General features: G+C 35.4%; 1 protein-coding gene, 1 long non-coding RNA gene and 1 pseudogene across 2 annotated transcripts; 1 reads left to right on the forward strand and 2 right to left on the reverse strand.

The window, feature by feature from the left end:
* Nucleotides 1–388: 388 nt before the first annotated feature.
* Nucleotides 389–5159, reverse strand: LOC149726866 (uncharacterized; the record flags this gene model as incomplete). The annotated part of the gene is made up of 9 exons (XM_089890371.1): nucleotides 389–1276; nucleotides 1918–2023; nucleotides 2450–2539; nucleotides 2623–2722; nucleotides 2785–2855; nucleotides 2913–3054; nucleotides 3758–3915; nucleotides 4326–4494; nucleotides 5002–5159. Coding segments are annotated over 9 exons (1440 nt in total), but the record flags the coding sequence as incomplete, so codon positions are not given.
* Nucleotides 5160–8667: 3508 nt separating this feature from the next.
* Nucleotides 8668–12265, forward strand: LOC149726867 (2-Hydroxyacid oxidase 1-like; annotated as a pseudogene).
* Nucleotides 12266–14537: 2272 nt separating this feature from the next.
* On the reverse strand, nucleotides 14538–15194 carry LOC149726868 (uncharacterized). The gene is made up of 3 exons (XR_016386183.1): nucleotides 14975–15194; nucleotides 14809–14920; nucleotides 14538–14682 (listed from the first exon to the last, which is right to left on the reverse strand). It is a non-coding gene; the product is annotated as an uncharacterized LOC149726868 (long non-coding RNA).
* Nucleotides 15195–19025: the final 3831 nt, after the last annotated feature.

Here is a 19025-nt window from a genome sequence, read left to right on the forward strand (position 1 = left end):
TTCGGGTCACGAACTTTAAGCAGCTCATATCCAATTATATGTTATGTTAACTACGTTAATAAATGTACAGATTTGTACTTACGTTGGTGGTTAACAAACATGTTATTTAAAAGCAGCATTACTAATATTACTTTTTAATTAATTATTATCGAGTAGTAGGTCAAGTGTTATGTATAACCAAGTGTCATATTGGGAATTTTATATAGTACTCAAATATTTGTATTTATTTTTCTTTCCCAACGACTCACGCGTCCAGCTGGCAGCATTAAATTTTGAGACGTGCTCACTTATAATCACCGTGTTATATATAGAACTGCGGGGAAAGATGGGACAACTTTAGCACATTATATCCAGATCGCGTTTTAAATAATTAACAACGGCCCATGGGAGTCATGTGGACACGGTTTCATAATTCTTTGAGTGTACTTTGTACACTATCAAATTAGACGAGAAAACAGTATTGAAATGTGTCCTATCTTTCCCCACTTTACTACATAGTAGGGTGAGAGTAGCTGGGAAATCTTTAGCGCATAATGTCCTGATCACGTTTTAACCAAATAACATCGGTCTATGGGATTCATGAGGATACGGTTTTATGATTATTGGAATGTTGTTTGTATAACACCAAAGGGAATGAGAAAACGAATAAAATGTTGACCCGATTCCCTTCACCCTACCATATAAGGAAGCTAATTTACGAAATTCACATTCACATACATAGCCTACATTATCATGTATTTTAGGGGTCGGGATAAAAACAAGAATCGATACATAGATACGAGTATATTTATATATTCGAAAACAAACCCAACTAGCTTATAAACGACCTTTTATGAAATTGGAATTTCACGTGGTGTTTTAGTGTAGGCTGGTGGTGGCTCACGAACATAATACGGTAATATTGGTTGCAGTGAGTTTCGTGGTAATGGTGTAACTCTGATTTGTCTGACTGGGTGAGATAAGTTGATGGCGCTATCAATCTCTGGCGGTGGTGGGGTCGTAAAGGGCCAGGTAACTGTTTGAGATACAGAAGTTAGCCTAACAAGTCTTGCAGGTCGAAGTATCGAAACCTTACGTCTTCTTTTTCGTATTGCGCATGTTATCCCGATAATAGCAAACAATAGAAACATTCCTGGTAACGCAATTGCAAGCGAAATCCACCACGGAAAGTTTATGATGTATGGTCTGCTAGTTGTCGAACTTCTTTCTACTAATATAGTAGAAACTGATGTGAGGAAATGCGGTTCACTTTGTTGGGTAGTAATAGATGATGCTTCTGCAAAAAAAGTAACATCTATATCGTATACTCGCCTAAATGTACATTAACAGCAGTTTTGGAGCTAACTTAGCATATATATTTATTGAATTCCTGCTGTGCCGCGGCAAAGCGGTAAGCGCACTTATTGCCTGTAGTGTCTAGCACTTTAGCTTAAAGTTTACGCGTGTGAGGCTCAATCCTGCGTTTGTGTCCTTGGGCAAGGCACCCACTTACAATTGTTTCAACCCAGTGGCGCCTTATAGGTTCACTTAATTATCAGCTTTTCATTAGAAAAAACAAACAGAATTAAAAATTAATTATTGGAGGATGGGGGAAATGGGACACTTTTTCATTCTATTTTTTCGTCTCACTTGATAGTAAACAAAGAATATACAAAGAGTTATAAAACCGTATCGTCACGACTAAAATAGACCATTAGTATTGGTTTAAAACTTAATCAGTACATTTGAATATAATGTGCTAAAAGTGTCCCATCTTTCTCCACAGTACTATCCTACAAAATTGAATGTGGTAACTTAAGCGGACGCAAGGGTGTGCAAAACAGAACGCCAGTGTTATAACGTCTGTCGTTGCTGTACGCAACGCCAAAATAATTAACTTAGATTTATTTATTGATTTAACTGCCCAGCACAACCTACCTGCACATCCCAGGTTATTCTGTGTAACAACTCTGTCATCAAAGCACAAACATTCGCGGTTGCCTTGAATATCTTGGGTGCAGAGGTCTTGGCACCCACCATTTGCCTGTGGAAGCTAGGCTTTCGTTAAGAGTTTGATCGAAAATAAAGTATTAGGCTTTATTATATACATAATTATTATCAAATAAACGAAAAACTGTGTCTTAAACTGTAAAACACGTGAAAAAACGGTTGGTTCTAGAACTTTTTATATGTGATTAATAGTTTTGGGATACAGCTACTATATCCCAACAAGTTATTAAAACACGTTACAACTTGAGAATGTTTTATACTATTAATTAATGTGGCTCATCGCTGCTGCCGTATGTCTCCTTGAGATTGGACAAAACACTTTACGGCAGTTCGTTGCTCTAACCAAAAAATGCCGTGTTCCAACGACTGTCGTTTTCGGCCATCCGAGAATAAAGCAAGTTATATTCATTACACTTATATCAATTGTTTCCGTGACTTCTGGTATGTACAATATACTCACTGCCCCGCAAATGGGTCCTCTGTTAACATGTATTGGTCCCATAGAGATGGGCTTTTGGTTGACTGATGATGCCCGTCCGACAATCCCACACTAAAGAAACATGATTTGGGAAAAACACTAATTGTATCATTATGTTATATAATATATCATTTGTGTGTGCAGATTTGACTTACAGTGACTTGGCAGTGTATGTACAGAATAGAGGGTATTCTGGATGGCCATGAAAAAGAATTGAAAGAAAGCATGAGGCCATTCCAAAGTGACTTTTTTAGGCTGTAAACAGTGGAAACAATTATTATCGCATTTGGTATTTGCCGTTGTGGTTAAAAACATACTTGTTTCGAGATATGGTACGAATCGTCTGGTCAGTTATGTTCATATTCGGAGTCACCCAGCACCTTTGTACCTGCATTAAGTAGTGATCCAAGGGAACTATAACAAAGTATATTAAGCAGTGACAAACCTGCATCCGCAAAGAGTTTGACGTTCGACCAAGAAAACCAACAGAAACTGGACTGGGAATTGTGACATTGGTTTGTTCAGTCGGTACACCTCCAATTACAAAACAAGAACCTCCTGGAACGGACAAGTTGACCGATTGCGACCTGAGGCGTATAGTAATGTAGGTAAGATGGGAAACCTTAGCCAGTTTGTCCATATTTTAAAAATCAATATACAGTAAGGTGGGGAAAGATGGAACACCTTTCATTCTATTTGCTCGGGCCACTTAGTAGTATAAACTAGGAACACACAAATAATTATAAAATCGTATATCCTCACGACTGCAATATGGACCGTTTTTAGTTGTTTAAAACACGATAAGAGTAGTTAGATATTATATCCTAAGCCTAAGGTGTCCAACTTTAAACTTAAAAGAAATATAGTAGAAATGGGGTAAGACGGAATTGTTATTGCCAATGTTTTCAAAGTCAAAGTACATGACGGTTTTTGGGGTGGTACCACGAATAAGTACTACTACTATTCTTCTAATTGACAACTCCTGAAAAAATATACTGAAACCCACGGTGAGTAATTTAGCAATTCCCACATTAGAGATGCAATCTTAGCGTTTCGAAAACAGTCGGGGAAAACAGGACAGTTTAATAACCTGTGTTTAAATTTCGAATATTTTTCCATACATTATCATGGTGTTATGTCAGTATACTTTAATAAAATTCCCCCTAAGGTTTAAATTAAAATATAAACAAACTCTTTAAAGTTTGACAAGAAAAATATTGGTTTCATTGTTGAAAATATATATACAGAAAAGTATCACATTAAGATATCTATTTACTTTTACGTACTTACATCGTAAACGGTAAAACATCGATTACAATCGGGGGTGGTGTAAACTGTACCAGCTGACAAGACAACTTTAGATACACAGGTTCCCTTTGATCGATACGGCTTTTGTTGTAAATTGAAACGATCGCGTATTCATACACTACTCTATCATTTAAGGTCAACTATGGAAGCAACATATGTATTACTTTAACTGCGGCTAACAAAGATAAAACGAATTATAATAATACAAACTTCATTTTTTGTGTTATCGAAGAAACACGAATTCAAAAAGTCGGGAGGTAACGCAATAGTCGTTATAACACATTAATTGTTAAAATAGAGTTAGAAACTTATAGTATAAATTGCTTCGACGTTATATCCAACAGACCAAATTGTAACAACGAAAAGAAGTATTAAGGTTTATATCCATATTGCGTAATATATAATGATGGTGAAAAAAAAACGTTTTATGGTCGTTTTATCGTAAAGAAAATCGATAATTGTATATGGACCTTATAAACGTTAACATTTAATTCAGTGGACAGAAGAAAGTAAGAAAATAAATATAAACATTTAATCGGTTATATGTTACCTGTGGGCCGCCACATGTTCCATGGTTTGCTGTTATGTTTCCGGTGAAATTTAAGAATTTGAATAGACATGTAGGATTGTTTGGTTCCAACAAAAAACGTGGGTTTATCGGGTCAGTCAGTTTTATGGAGCTGTGACCACTCAATTGATTAATTTCGCAACGACCAACGCTATTTATAAAAATACCATAATTACAAAATGTTATGTCACAATTTAATCGGAGGAACGATGTTCAGGAAGCTGAAACGTATTAATGTAACTTACTTTGTCCCAGAAAACGACCGTCGCTATAGGAGGCCAGAAAACGACCCACGTTATATGTTACTTTGTGGGTGATTATTAATCTCCACCTTTTTTACGTTTGGCTGTTAATTTGGACAACCCATTGTTGCGACCACTGGGTTGGGGGCAATCGCCGTTAAGTGTCTTGCCCAAGGACACATACGCCCACAACGGTAGCAACGACGAGCCATGAACCCATTCTCTCTGGGTTAGAGGCAGGCGCGCTAACCATCAACTGTTCTACGGCGCCAGCATTTTAGGTTATTGGCCACTGCGTAATACTTGAAAACTTATATACAATTAATTTAACTAATCTGTTAAATAAATAATTCTATTTCGTACCGGAAGCTCTGGTGTTAGAAAGCAGCCTTGACATTATGCATTTATAATATCACCTTATGGTTACTTGATTTTGAGTGCATTGTATTGAAAGTTTCAAATAGCTTGAAAGAGCTTCGCTGTTTGATAGCATCGGTATATTAGAAGGTGGTGGACATGTCGACAGACAACGCTGATTTTGTAGACATGGGTTAGATTTTACTTTTCCGACATTATAAATATTTTAAACAAAATATTAGGTTAAAATGGTTGATGATGTAGGTTTACGATTTAGCAATTGTAGCATGTCAAATTGAAGAAGTTATATTAATAATAAAATCGTTAATTTGGTGGTTATATTTAGAACATTTACGATAAACCTTATCTTATACCTGCTGTATAGTGGGGGGAGATGGGATCCATTTTCTCGTCCCATTTGGTTGTAAATAAAGAAAAATTCAACGACTTACGACACCCACATGTTATAATTGTTTAAAACGGGATCACGATATTTGGATATCTTTTAATAAAGGTGTCTCGTCTTCCCCCACCCTACTATATCAATAAAAGAACTTAAACTTGGTGGTTGTGTATAGGTTATTTAAGACAAACACTGTTTTATATTTTTCTATGCATGTACATACTTATAAATATAAATATATACTAGGATGGGGGAAGATGGGACACCTTTTCATTCTATTTTCTCGTACATTTTGGTAGTAAACAAAGAACATTCAAAGAATTGTAAAACCTTGACCTCGCGATTTTCATAGACCGTTGTTAATTGTTTAAAACACGATCAGGATATTTATATATTTTGTGCTAAAGGTGTCCCATCTTCCCCCACCCCACTATATATATATACAATTATCCTAGTTAATTAAACATTTTTATCTCAACAAATATCATAAACTAAAAATATTAAAAGAAGCAAATGTGCTGGTTTCATACTCACAATTGTCGATGAACACACAATCAAAAGTAAAAATAAAAACACAAGCATTTCCCTTTCTTTTATCAACACTCGTGTAATAATGTTTACGATGTTACCGCAACCACAGAAAAACTATTCAATAATTAAATATTACGAATTGCAGTTATTCAACATTTTCCGGAATCAGTGAATCAACTAGTTTACCACGTATATAGGCCTGGTATATTGGTGAAAACAAAATTTAAAACAAATCGGAGTTTAACGTAAACATGTTTGTGTGAAAAACTTAATAAATGAATGTAACGAACCACGTTTTAGTTAAAATTTATTGATGTTTTACCTCATAAAAGTTTGTCTGTTTATCCGAAAATATCTTGAAACGCCTTGATTACAATCTGATGCTTATAACGTTTATACCTTACTGTGTAAAACAGTCAATAGCATGTAAAATATGCATGTTATATAAAAATAGTATACAGTAGGGTGGGGAAGTTCAACTTACGCTAACTAAGTTACATTAGGTTAGTCGAACACAATTGTGTAATGGTATAATGTGATGTAGAAAAGTTATTATAGTCATTCCGTGGTATAGGGGGCGGCTAAACTTGGGGGGTTGATTTTTAAAGCGACAATCCGGTTCTCGGTTCCACCTCGTCTATGGAGTACAGGAAAACGACAATCCGGTTCTCGGTTCCACCGACATCCATTATAACCATAGACTCCTTAAGATAACTAAGGAGTCTATGAATAGAACAAGGTTTTCTCTTGCTCTGCGTCAGTGACGTACCATAGGTTCTGCTAACCAAATATCCGCCTGGGTTTGGATTAGGGGCACACTATAATACCTGACAGAAAAAAAAGTGTTTGCATATGCATGCACAACTAAGTAACATAATAAATTATCCTCAAACACATAATAAAATCCCTGAATGCTGACGTTAAAATGTCCAGTGTGATGTAATAGAATAAATGTGTAAAGTAACTTACTTCATAGACACGTAGCACGACGACAGTTAAATTTCTTTATACGCGCGAAAAGCATCGCCTCAATTTAAAAAAAAGCTCAATTTAAAAATAGTTTTGGACTTAGATATTGTTATCAATATTATTGTGGATTGCGTTTAAACCTAATCTTAACTATGTAAACTGTAACGTCACGAAAATTTAACGTCACGAAAATGTGACGTCACGAAACTGTGACGTTACGAAAATGTGACGTCGCGAAAATATGACGTAACGAAAATATCACGTCACAAAAATTGTGACGTCACGAAAATGTGACGTCACGAAATTATGACGTCATGAAAATATGACGTCACGAAAATATGACGTCACGAAAATTGTGACGTCACGAAAATTATGACGACACGAAAATTGTGACGTCACGAAAATGTGACGTCACGAAAATTGTGACGTCACGAAAATATGACGTCACGAAAATATAACGTCATGAAAATATGACGTCACGAAAATTGTGACGTCACGAAAATTATGACGTCACGAAAACGAAAATGTGACGTCACGAAAATTGTGACGTCACGAAAATCGTGATGTCACGAACTGAAACGTCACGAAAATTATGACGTCACGAAAACGAAAATGTGACGTCACGAAAATTGTGACGTCACGAAAATGTGACGTCACGAAAATTGTGACGTTACGAAAATGTGACGTCACGAAAATTGTGACGTCACGAAAATGTGACGTCACGAAAATTGTGACGTCACGAAAATGTGACGTCACGAAAATTGTGACGTCACGAAAATGTGACGTCACGAAAATTGTGACGTCACGAAAATGTGACGTCACGAAAATTGTGACGTCACGAAAATTGTGACGTCACGAAAATGTGACGTCACGAAAATTGTGACGTCACGAAAATTGTGACGTCACGAAAATTGTGACGTCACTGAAATTGTGACGTCACGAAAATGTGACGTCACTAAAATTGTGACGTCACGAAAATGTGACGTCACGAAAATGAGACGTCACGAAAATGTGACGTCACTAAAATTGTGACGTCACGAAAATGTGACGTCACGAAATTATGACGTCATGAAAATATGACGTCACGAAAATATGACGTCACGAAAATTGTGACGTCACGAAAATTATGACGTCACGAAAATTGTGACGTCACGAAAATATGACGTCACGAAAATATAACGTCATGAAAATATGACGTCACGAAAATTGTGACGTCACGAAAATGTGACGTCACGAAAATTATGACGTCACGAAAACGAAAATGTGACGTCACGAAAATTGTGACGTCACGAAAATGTGACGTCACGAAAATTGTGACGTTACGAAAATGTGACGTCACGAAAATTGTGACGTCACGAAAATTGTGACGTCACGAAAATTGTGACGTCACGAAAATTGTGACGTCACGAAAATTGTGACGTCACGAAAATTGTGACGTCACGAAAATGTGACGTCACGAAAATTGTGACGTCACGAAAATTGTGACGTCACTGAAATTGTGACGTCACGAAAATGTGACGTCACTAAAATTGTGACGTCACGAAAATGTGACGTCACGAAAATGTGACGTCACTAAAATTGTGACGTCACGAAAATGTGATAACTGAAACGTTACGAAAATGTGACGTAAAATACATTGTAACACGTAAGCTGGTACGAGGTGTATGAAACAGATCACCCGTGTTATAACGACTGTCGTTTACCGGCCACGCGAGGATAAAGCAAAGTACGACTCGTATTCTTTAAGTATAAACAATTTGAACTAGGCAATTTGGGGTAAAGTTTTGAGTTTATGTACATTTTAAGACAATCAGAAGCACAAATGCTTAATGAACTAGAGTACAAATTTGTGTTTGTTATTTAGGACAGGGAAGTGTCAAGGCAACTCGTTCACCGAGCTGAAAGACTTGGCTACAGCGGAATATTCCTTACAGTGGACATGCCTGTATTCGGAAAACGATATAAAGACCTGAAAAATAATTTTAGTTTACCGCCATATTTAAGGTGATAACTAAATTTAAAACCAGTAGCTTGAGGAATTAAAAACAAAACAATTTTAATATTAAAAAATACTTTTGTTGTAACAAACAGTTAATTTGTGCTTAACATTAGAAACAACTTTAGTTTACCAACTCATTTAAGGTGAAAACATAATTTATATACTTGCACGAAACACTAAAATAACTTTAGGATCCAAAAACACAAATTTTAGTATATACGTAACATTTTTTGTCTAGTTTTAAGCTTAAAAATGTATGTATGACATAAGTTTAAAAGTAAATACATAAAAAAGTATATAAAAATATCCTAGTGAATGTAACGTAATGAAACCCTAAAGTAAATGAACTAACTTTTGCCTTTAAAACAGGAAAACCTGAAAGCCTTAAACACTTTAAGTAAATTGAATGAATGAATGAATGAATGAATGTAACTTACTTTATCCTCGCGTGCCCGGAAAACGACAGTCGTTATCACACGGGTTTAACACCTCGTGCCAGCTTACGAGTTACCATGTATGTTACTTTGCTGGTGAATATTTTTTTGGATTTTTTATTTTTTTTATGTATGGCTGATAATTTGATCAACCCATTAGTGACCACTGGGTTAGAGCAATTACCGTTAAGTGTCTTGCCCAAGGACACATACGCCTACAATGGTAGCAGCGACGAGCCTTGAACCCATTACCTCTGGGTTACAGGCAGGCGCGCTAACCACTATCCCACTGCGCCGGAAATTAAATACCGTAGAGGGGCAAGATGGTTCAGAGTTGGCACGGGTGGCAGCGTCACACGTTAATCCATCTACGCAATCGTCAGATGTTGCTTGGCTTAAAACAATCACCAATATTACCATTGTGTTAAAAGGAATTATAACAGGTTTGAATGAATGAATGTAACTTGCTTTATCTCCACGTGGCTGGAAAACAACAGTCGTTATAACACGGGTGTTCTGTTTCATACACCTCGTGCCCGCTTTGACTTACCATGTAGGTCACATTGTAAGTGATTTTAGGTGTATGGCAGATAAATTAGACAACCCATTTGTGACCACTGGGTTGGAGCAATTGCTGTTAAGTGTCTTGCCCAAAGATAGAGTACTAGTATATAAAAAAAATTAAAGTCAATTAAGCTGCATGTAATTAATATTCAAAGGTTAATTTACCTTCACAGATCATTTAGAACATTGACTATTTATATTCTGTAGTGTTTTACCATGAATTGTGCAGTTGCTTGTACTGTTGTGACTTAATGACTCCTTGAATATTTATGCAATTTTTAAATTTAACCAACCTTTGCGGAATTCAATTGTTATTTAACTAATGGGAGATGGCTAAGAGGGCAGTGAAGAAAAATGTTGATGGTATATTGGTGTCTAACCATGGAGAAAGACAATTACCTGGTGTGCCTGCAACAGTGAGTTAAATTAATAATTCCTTTGATTTGTGTTCTGTGTTATTGTGTGTGACTGCATGATGTCATATTGTACCTAAAGTAATACTTCCTGTAGATTGACGCACTACGTGAAATAGTTCAAGCTGTGGACGGGAAATGCGAAGTCTATTTAGACGGTGGCGTATACGAAATGGAACTGACGTTATTAAAGCAATTGCGTTCGGTGCTAAAGCTGTATTTATTGGTCGTCCTGTGCCATGGGGCTTAGCACACAATGTAAGTTCATTGCGTTTATTTGCCTAATGGTATAATTGCTTGTGCACCAAACATCCATAACTTATTTAATAAGCAACAATAAATGCTCCAGGGTGTTTGAAAAGTCAGTGTGCAATTACATAACTATTAATGACAATTACAAATCACCATGTTAGCATCAATACAGCCTTATTTTTATTTTGTTTCTAAACACCTGAATCAGCTGCTCCCATTAAAATGAATAAAACACACACAGTAATTTTCATTCAATTAAATTAAACTTTAAACCAGTGGTTCCCAAACTTTTTTTTCACCCGGCGCCACTTGAGCTATTCAAAACGTTTGCGGCGCACTTAGCCAAAGGTCTTAGAAATAAAAACGCATTTTTACAGTTTTATCGTGTATTTTAAGATTAGGCTCGTTTAAGCATATGAAACTTAAGCATATGAAAAGTGTTGTACCACAGTCTGGACATGATTATTGCAAACCGAAAGAAATAATTGGCATTGTTACGTAATATACAAATCTACTGTACAGATAGAAATACGAAAACAAACTTTTTAAATTTTATTATTGAACAAACACGTTGGATTTTTATATAAAACAACAATTTATATTGCAATAAAATATTAATACAAATCAATTATCTCGACCATGCTAAATTGGAAATGTTTCTGCAAATTTTCACGGCGCACTTGACGAGTTGCGTCGGCGCACTAGTGCGCCGCGGCGCCCACTTTGGGAACCGCGGCTTTAAACCTAATTCTTACAATTCCGTTTTTAACAAAGGGTCAAGAAGGGGTGAGACATGTTCTGGAAATGTTACGAGACGAATTTAAAACTGCACTTCAACTTATGGGTGAGTCGTGAGTGTAATTATTGTTGCACAACATTTCGCTCAAATATGTTTTAATGTAATGCATGTTTATACGGAATGTAGCTGTAATTATTTGTAAATGGGTATTAAATTCCCGTTATTGTTATCTTACAGCAAGTATTAGTACGGTGAGGAAAGATAAAACACTTGCCCGACAAAACTGTTTTAAAACTTTTACAGACCCCGCCCATTAAAATTGTAATGAAATTTTTTGGAATTTCCGAATGTAAACGATTAAACCAATTTCATATAAGTTCATAAAAAAAGAAAAAACTTGAATATTTCGTACAATTTGATTTTGTCTCATAAAACTAGTTTTAGTTTTCTTCCCCAACATTGTAGTTTTGTAGCTTTTATTACCAAACTTTAAAAAAATGTTTTTAAATTAATAATTTATACCTCAGGGGTTATTTAAATATAATATATTTAAAAATATATTTGAAATTCAGTCATTTGCACTTTTGTTAGAAGTGGTTTGTGTAAAAAAAAAACAGTGTAGATTTTTTGGAGCAGAAAATTTAAACTCTATCAATAGTTTTTATCGAATTTTGTGTGTTTTATTATGTTTTCGAATTGTTGTCAATTATAAAGGGATAATAGTAGTAATTCATGGTATTACCCAAAAACGGCCATCTATTTTGATATTGAAAACATTGGGCAACAAATGCTCAAGTGTCCCATTTTCCAAACACTACTAAATGTATGGTTATAAAGCTGTTCCACAAAAGTAAAATACTTATGTTATTGCCATCTTATGGCCAGTATTATGTTATTGATATTTCAAAGGATGTACTTCAGTAGAAGAGTTGCAGTCTGGTGTTAACATGGTCGTTTCGCAATCATATTTCAAATCAAACTTTTAAACCCACAATATCATGATTTATAATGCTTATTTAAACACTTAAGTAATAGTGTTTTTATTTTTTAATTCTGTTAATTTTTGCTATATCTGGTTGCACTAAACTTTGTGTTTTTTTTATAACCGGTTTTCTATCTTGTACAAATTTTCTAGTTTCTATCATACATTTATCTGTATTCATTATCATTTGCTAGTAGTACTGAAGGTTAAGCCGAAATACCATTTACACCTAAATCCCATATTTTCAGATTGTGTTTTGATCAACTACCAACGCTATTTTATACCAGCATGGCCACGAATAAATTATTCTGTATATATTCGTTAAATCTTCGCGATCTTCTAAAAATTACGTTTTCATTTTGATTTTTTAATGTTTTGTTGTTAACACATACATATGCAGAAGCAATAAACTGTAAGATTTATATAAACTTTAGTAAGCCAGAAACCGTACAAGCAACATAGTGAGAAATTCAACATAACATGTGCATAAAACATATAATATATATTTGTCTCTTTTATATAAAATGATGTCAGCAGTTAGTAAAGTCATACTACTGACTATTGTATAAATCGGTTACAAAATATACCTAATCGTCGAATATAAAATATTTTATGTGTAGCAATGACCGAGTTACATTTAAAGCGAGGTACTTGTTTTTAATACATAAAGTCTTCATGCCAACTGAGACTTAATGAATTGTAGCATTGAAACGGTTGCTTTGGATGTAAAAATCCCTCGCAAGGCAGGGACCGTCCTTATAATAAGGTGTTCTGTTTTATACACCTCGTGTGCGCTTACGAGTTACCACGTATTCTAAATTACAATTGTGGTAGTTCTGCCTTTAAGAACTCATCACCTGAGCTGTAAACATTTATCGCATAATTTAACGTTAAATCGAAGACCTTAATCTTGATCCAATATTTTAAAATTTAGCCCGCTAAGTGCGGTAACTTTGCCAACTTTACCAGTTGCTAAACTTGTAATCTCTACAAAAATAAACCTGTTAGGGACCCCGTGATGGAGATCCGGTGGAACAGGTCACGCCCGATGGTTATTTTATACTAACACTAAGCTAAATGACTGCCACGTACGTTCTACGAACCAACTTTTAGTCTGGTTCCGCAAATGAAATTTGAGTTACAAAATACCCAGAATATCTGGCGGGTGGTGATAATGGGCCGATGCTGGAAATCCGTACCAAGACGAAAATTCGGCCGATAAAACGATCGGTATAAGTATATATATGCAACGACCAACAAAGCACTGCGTGAATTAATTGTAAAAAAAAACTTGCACAGTGACGGATAGTGGAAGCCAACCATGATTGCCTAAATAATGTAAACAGTTTAGGTTTGGCTGGTCGGTGCTGTGCTATCAAGCTACTTGCGTGCTATTATTACCAAACGCAGAACGTCGTGAAATGCACAGAGATTCCGCAATGCATTTATTAGGCGAAAAATTCCCAAACATGGTCGGTTTACAGAGCTGTCTCGCGTACTCAAAAAAACGTAATTTTCCCACATATATGACTGCTGGGTGACGGCTTATACAAATAAGCTTACGAATTTTTTTTTTTTTAAACATTTACCACAGTTCAAGAAAATCAGGAAAATCGGGTTACAGAATTATTCGACAGTATTAGCACGACTTTATAACAAAGCTTACTATGGTTATAACTACAAGTTGCAAAGTTTATAACATACGCGTATAATATTAACAAGATAAACTATGAAAAATATATTCGAAATTCAGTCACTTGCACTTGAAGATAATTTATGAGAAGTGATAGCTTGTGCCAAAAAAACAGAGTAGCAATACCCAATTTGTAGCATAAGTTTAAACCCTAATAATAGTTATTATCAATGTTCTATTATAACAAGTTCATATACATTTGTAGGATGCAATATTTATCAACTGATGTTAAAACACCACCAAATTTTATAATCTATTTTATTACAGTGCCCAGATTTTATGTTACTTTGGTTATAATGCAGGCACAATGGGTGAAAAGTTATACGCGGTTTAAAATCTGAAAATTTAGTCTAAAATATAGGACATTGCTTAAGTATACAAATGCTCCTGATAAGTGTTACAAGTATACACACTCTAGTTTCTTCAACGAAATCATAACAACTTTTAAGAAAACAGTCGAATACGGTTTATAATCGCGAAAGTTTATTTTATGTTTTAGATTACACCCCTGCTGGTTCTCCCTTCACATTTTATAGCAGTATCAAGGCTGTGGCATATTAGTTTGTTGTAGCTTAACACAATTCGCTATAAAATGTAAACAGACAATCAAACAAAGTAAATGCTTTAAAATTTATTTATATCAACTGTACATTATTAATACATTGTGAGGAGAACAATTTATTGTTCTTCTTCGTTGATTTGTTGCATAACTTCCCACCATCTACGACTAAGTCTGTCACTCAATTCATTGTTGTCTTCAGCTGAAAATATTAAGTATGGGTGAACATGCGTATAAAAATTCAAACCATTTCTTAAGCTAATCTGATATGGTAACATCATAATTTGTGTGGGTAAATTACTTTTGCTGCATATAAGTTACTGCTTACCACTTGCTGGCTTTTGGTCCCATATCAATCTGCGACGACCAGCGGCGACGGCGGTGTCAGTGAGAACGAGAAGTCCGACGACGAGCAAAAGGAGAAGAGCTGACTTGTTCATCTGCAACAGGAACACGTATAAATAAAAAATAACACGTTTATACGAGTTACTTACGTTTTTTTGTGGCCTGTAGAAGACTGGTGATTCGTTAAGCAGAATTTGTGCTTTATATAAGAAATTTGCTGCTCTTTTCAGGATGTTTGTTTTTCTCAATCATTTTGTTTAAAGAAAAAGATATTTTCAAAAATGTGTCTCATCTCTCGTTACAACATCCGAACTATAGATAATAAGGAGGGAAAGGAAGCGGGCCTCTCACGAAAAACGTTTTTGGCTTCCTTTATTGGTTCGTGCTGCAACAAACTCTTTGTACATCTCTTCGTTATTAGATAGTAAGTTAAATGTACCCTTTGCAATACGCATTAGCGATAATATGGGGACGAGGGTGAACTTCATGCCATACCCTTGCTGGTTATTTATGTGATACTCGCGTTTTACTTACGCCGAAATAAATTAATCTTAGCTCTACTTAGGTCTGAGCATTACTGAAGCAATTATCTATTATCAGCTGTTAACTCAAGAATAGGAAATTAAGCCTTCTTGCTTGGAAGGAAGTAATTGAAACGTTTTATATTTAATCCCAAAAACAGAATGTTGGATGAAAGTTTTGGTTTACGAGAATGATTAACAGTTTTTGTTATGATCAGAATAAGCGGTTCGAAAAAAAAACAGAAAATGGTACAGGTTACACTTTCTGCAAAACTTAACTTTGTTGATTTCACGAAAAACCTCACTAAATATATATAGTGGGGTAAGGTAAATAGAGAGACTAATTTAAAAAATCTTTGTACGGACCCCATTTTATGAGAGACAAATAAAAAAAGACTATATAAAGCGCGTCTTGAAGCCGAATTCTTTTTTAACAACTTGTTACATGCTTTTTCTTTTTTTCCATGCAGGGGACTACTTCTTTCGTTTCAAGATCGCCTAAATTTTGTTTCGAAACATATTTTTGTTCTAAAAACATTATTGTTCAAAAATTTTCGTACACAACAGTTTTGAAGATAGCTTATTTTGGTCCGAAAAAAAATAACGTTTAATTTTAAATTTCTTGACAAAAATAAAACCATAATAATATAGTACAATGGGGGAAGATGGGACCCTTAAGTTCCAATTAAACATGCGGGTCCGGAGTTGTACAGTACGTATTGACATATCAGCTTGGACATGGTAACTCGTAAGCTGGCACTAGGTGAACTCTTTGTCGTCACCATGCGGTAGTACCCCATACTCTGGCAGATAAACATGCTACAGCTTGACGTTTATTATAATATTGGTACCAATAGTAAAAGCGGTGTTTTATCCTAACGTTAGGTTCGGGTCGACTCATCGTTAACTACGAGATCATTTAAATCATCAATGGCTTATTTTCAAGATAACCGATCGTCTTATGCCCAGAAACTAGATGTCAGTGCTTCGTTTTCCTGTAAGTCTCAAATGCCTTCGTTTTTATTATTTTTGTTTTTACTCTATTCCTGTGTGGGGGGGGGGGTGGATCCTAAAGCAAGAGGCGACTTGGGTTCTGAGATTTATGTCAAATTGGACTCGTTCCACTCATACCCACAGTGCCGCAATCCAATTACTGACCACTGGGTTATTGGATCAAAGTCTGTTAAGTGTTTTGTCTAAAAACATGTTAGTATTGATAGCAGTAGCACTAGCGACGTCAAGAATCGAATATTAAGAATCAAACAAAAACAAGAGAGATCTGCAAATGCCTAAAGAATACTTTGATAAACGATAATAAGGTGTATCAAGTAGAACGCTTGTGTTCGGTTGCACTTAGCCCATTTTTAAATGTTTCATTAATAGGTATATATTTGTTATAATGGAATAAAACACTTGACGGCTATTGCTCCAACCCGGTGGTCACGAAACGTTTGTCTTATTTGTCAGCCAAGCCAAAAAATCACACATAAATTACATACATGGTAACCCGTAAGCGGACACGAGATGTATGAAAGGTTAAACTACATTTAAATATATGTAACACTGTAACACATTTAAATACAGACGCAGATGCATTCAGCTTATCCGCGAGGTTTTCTGGCTCCAACAGCGCCAAAACAAGAATGGTGATAGAATTCGAGACAAATACTGCCTCCAAATTCTTCAAGATATCCAGCAGCGTACAAGTTGCACAATTTAAGTAGGTTATTATACCAAATCCTTAATTTTTACTTTTAAACCCAGAAAGTTGCTCATGTGCGAACATCGAATATCCTATGCAAGTTACATTCGTTGCAAATAAAAGGTTTTAAAACAGGATTGTTTGACGAAACGTTTCCTATCGTATGAGTTCCTTCAACGTATCAAGGAACTTCCAAAAGATTTCGACTACACAAAATACTCTCAAGTGATCTCTGATTTCGGAACACATTTCTACTCCACAGAGGCACGCTGGGTGGAAAATATGAGTTCGTGTATAGGTACTCAAAAAAAGATCTTCGCCAGTCAGGTATATGTCTATTACGCGTTATTTAATTTTTGTTGAAATTCAGCATCAATTATTTTTACATATAAAATAAATCTTAAGCTTTTCGCAACTAAAAATGTACAAAATATGTTGCACTTAAACTGTTATTTTTGGTTGGAAACAGAATTAAGTTTCGCAATATCTGCGCAGTAGCTAATCGGTGCTAGATTTTTGGGGAAACTATGCAGTTTCGCGACACCATCACACGAAGATAAATATAAGACATTCATTAATTCAAAACTTTCCTTGCAGGTCTCACTGACGACGAGCAACGATCTTGCTTGGAACAGGAAGCGAAGACTTTGTTAGGTTATGGTAAAAAGAACGGGAAATGTTCAAATAACGCGCATTGTCTCAGAAACACAAAGGTAAACTACTAACAAAAGCAAAAGCCCAGTAGATGTGAAACTTGGACAACCCACAAGTGACCGCTGGGTTGGAACCACGAATGTTAAATGCCCTGCTACCCAAGGGCAAGACGCTTTGGTCCATAAAGGGAACTGAGTTGTAAGTAACTTAAAAAACACATTCTCGGATATATTTATACATACGATAATGAACGGGCACAAAAAAATAAAAATTACGGCCGATTTATTTTAAATGAAAAACATTTAAATAATCGATTTCCCCAGCGAGTTTTACTCGATCTGCGACAAATGTCATTTCAAATGCTATCGGCAAAGCTGCTGCTCTAATTAAGTTTCCTTTCTAAAAGAAAACCAAACAAATCAGATTATAATAAAAGGGTGGAAACAGTGAAGCATAACCCAGCAGTTATCGACTATCTGGTAAACTATGCCAACATTTATATTGCATTTGTAATCTATAAAACTGTCATGGTGTTACTTACAAACTTATTTTTACCTTATTTTGGCAAATAAACTAGGGTCGGGGAAAGATGAGACACCTTTTAATTTTATTTTCTCGTCCTATTTGGTATTAGTAAATTAAGATCCTTTAAAACATTATAAAATCGTTACCTCACGACTGCCCTATACACCGTTGGGTGTTTCCCCACCCTACAATATTACCATTTTTACATTTTCTTTATACATTTTAATAAATTAACTGTATAGTTTTACCTGTTCAAATAAAGTTTACTTTAATCTTTTTTTTTACTATATTAAATAAACTGAACCAAACCCGAATATATATGAAATATCGTTAATTTAACATAAATCAATGTAAACAGTTTGCCCCTATCTCGTTCGCGGTGCCACTGTCGAGCTACAACAAAAGGAAAAATATGGAACGGGCTTTGGTTCTGTATTTGAAAGCATACGACTACTCCAAGGGTAAAAGCGCTTATGGAGGGGCAGTGGTAGTGGTTAACCATGGAAAACAAGTGTCTTTGGCCTGCCAACTACGGTGGTATTGATTGCAATGTTCGAGCTTGAAATACGTTCACTTCGTGATCTTATTAAGCGGGTAAAAAAGAAAATGAGTTGTGCGTTGTTACTGTAGGACATAGAATAAACATTTAACGTAATGTATCTTGTTTAGTACTGTTGGGTAAGATGATGTGTTTAGTACTGTTGGGTAAGATGATGTTAGTGCGACTTAGAAGGTCAACAGAACATTACTTAATGCAGTGAGGTTTTTCGATCAACAAAGGGTTTTGCAGATACTGTA

The sequence above is a fragment of the Ciona robusta genome, chromosome 12, assembly GCF_009617815.1.
Source record: "Ciona robusta chromosome 12, ASM961781v2".
Taxonomy (NCBI): Eukaryota; Metazoa; Chordata; class Ascidiacea; order Phlebobranchia; family Cionidae; genus Ciona; species Ciona robusta.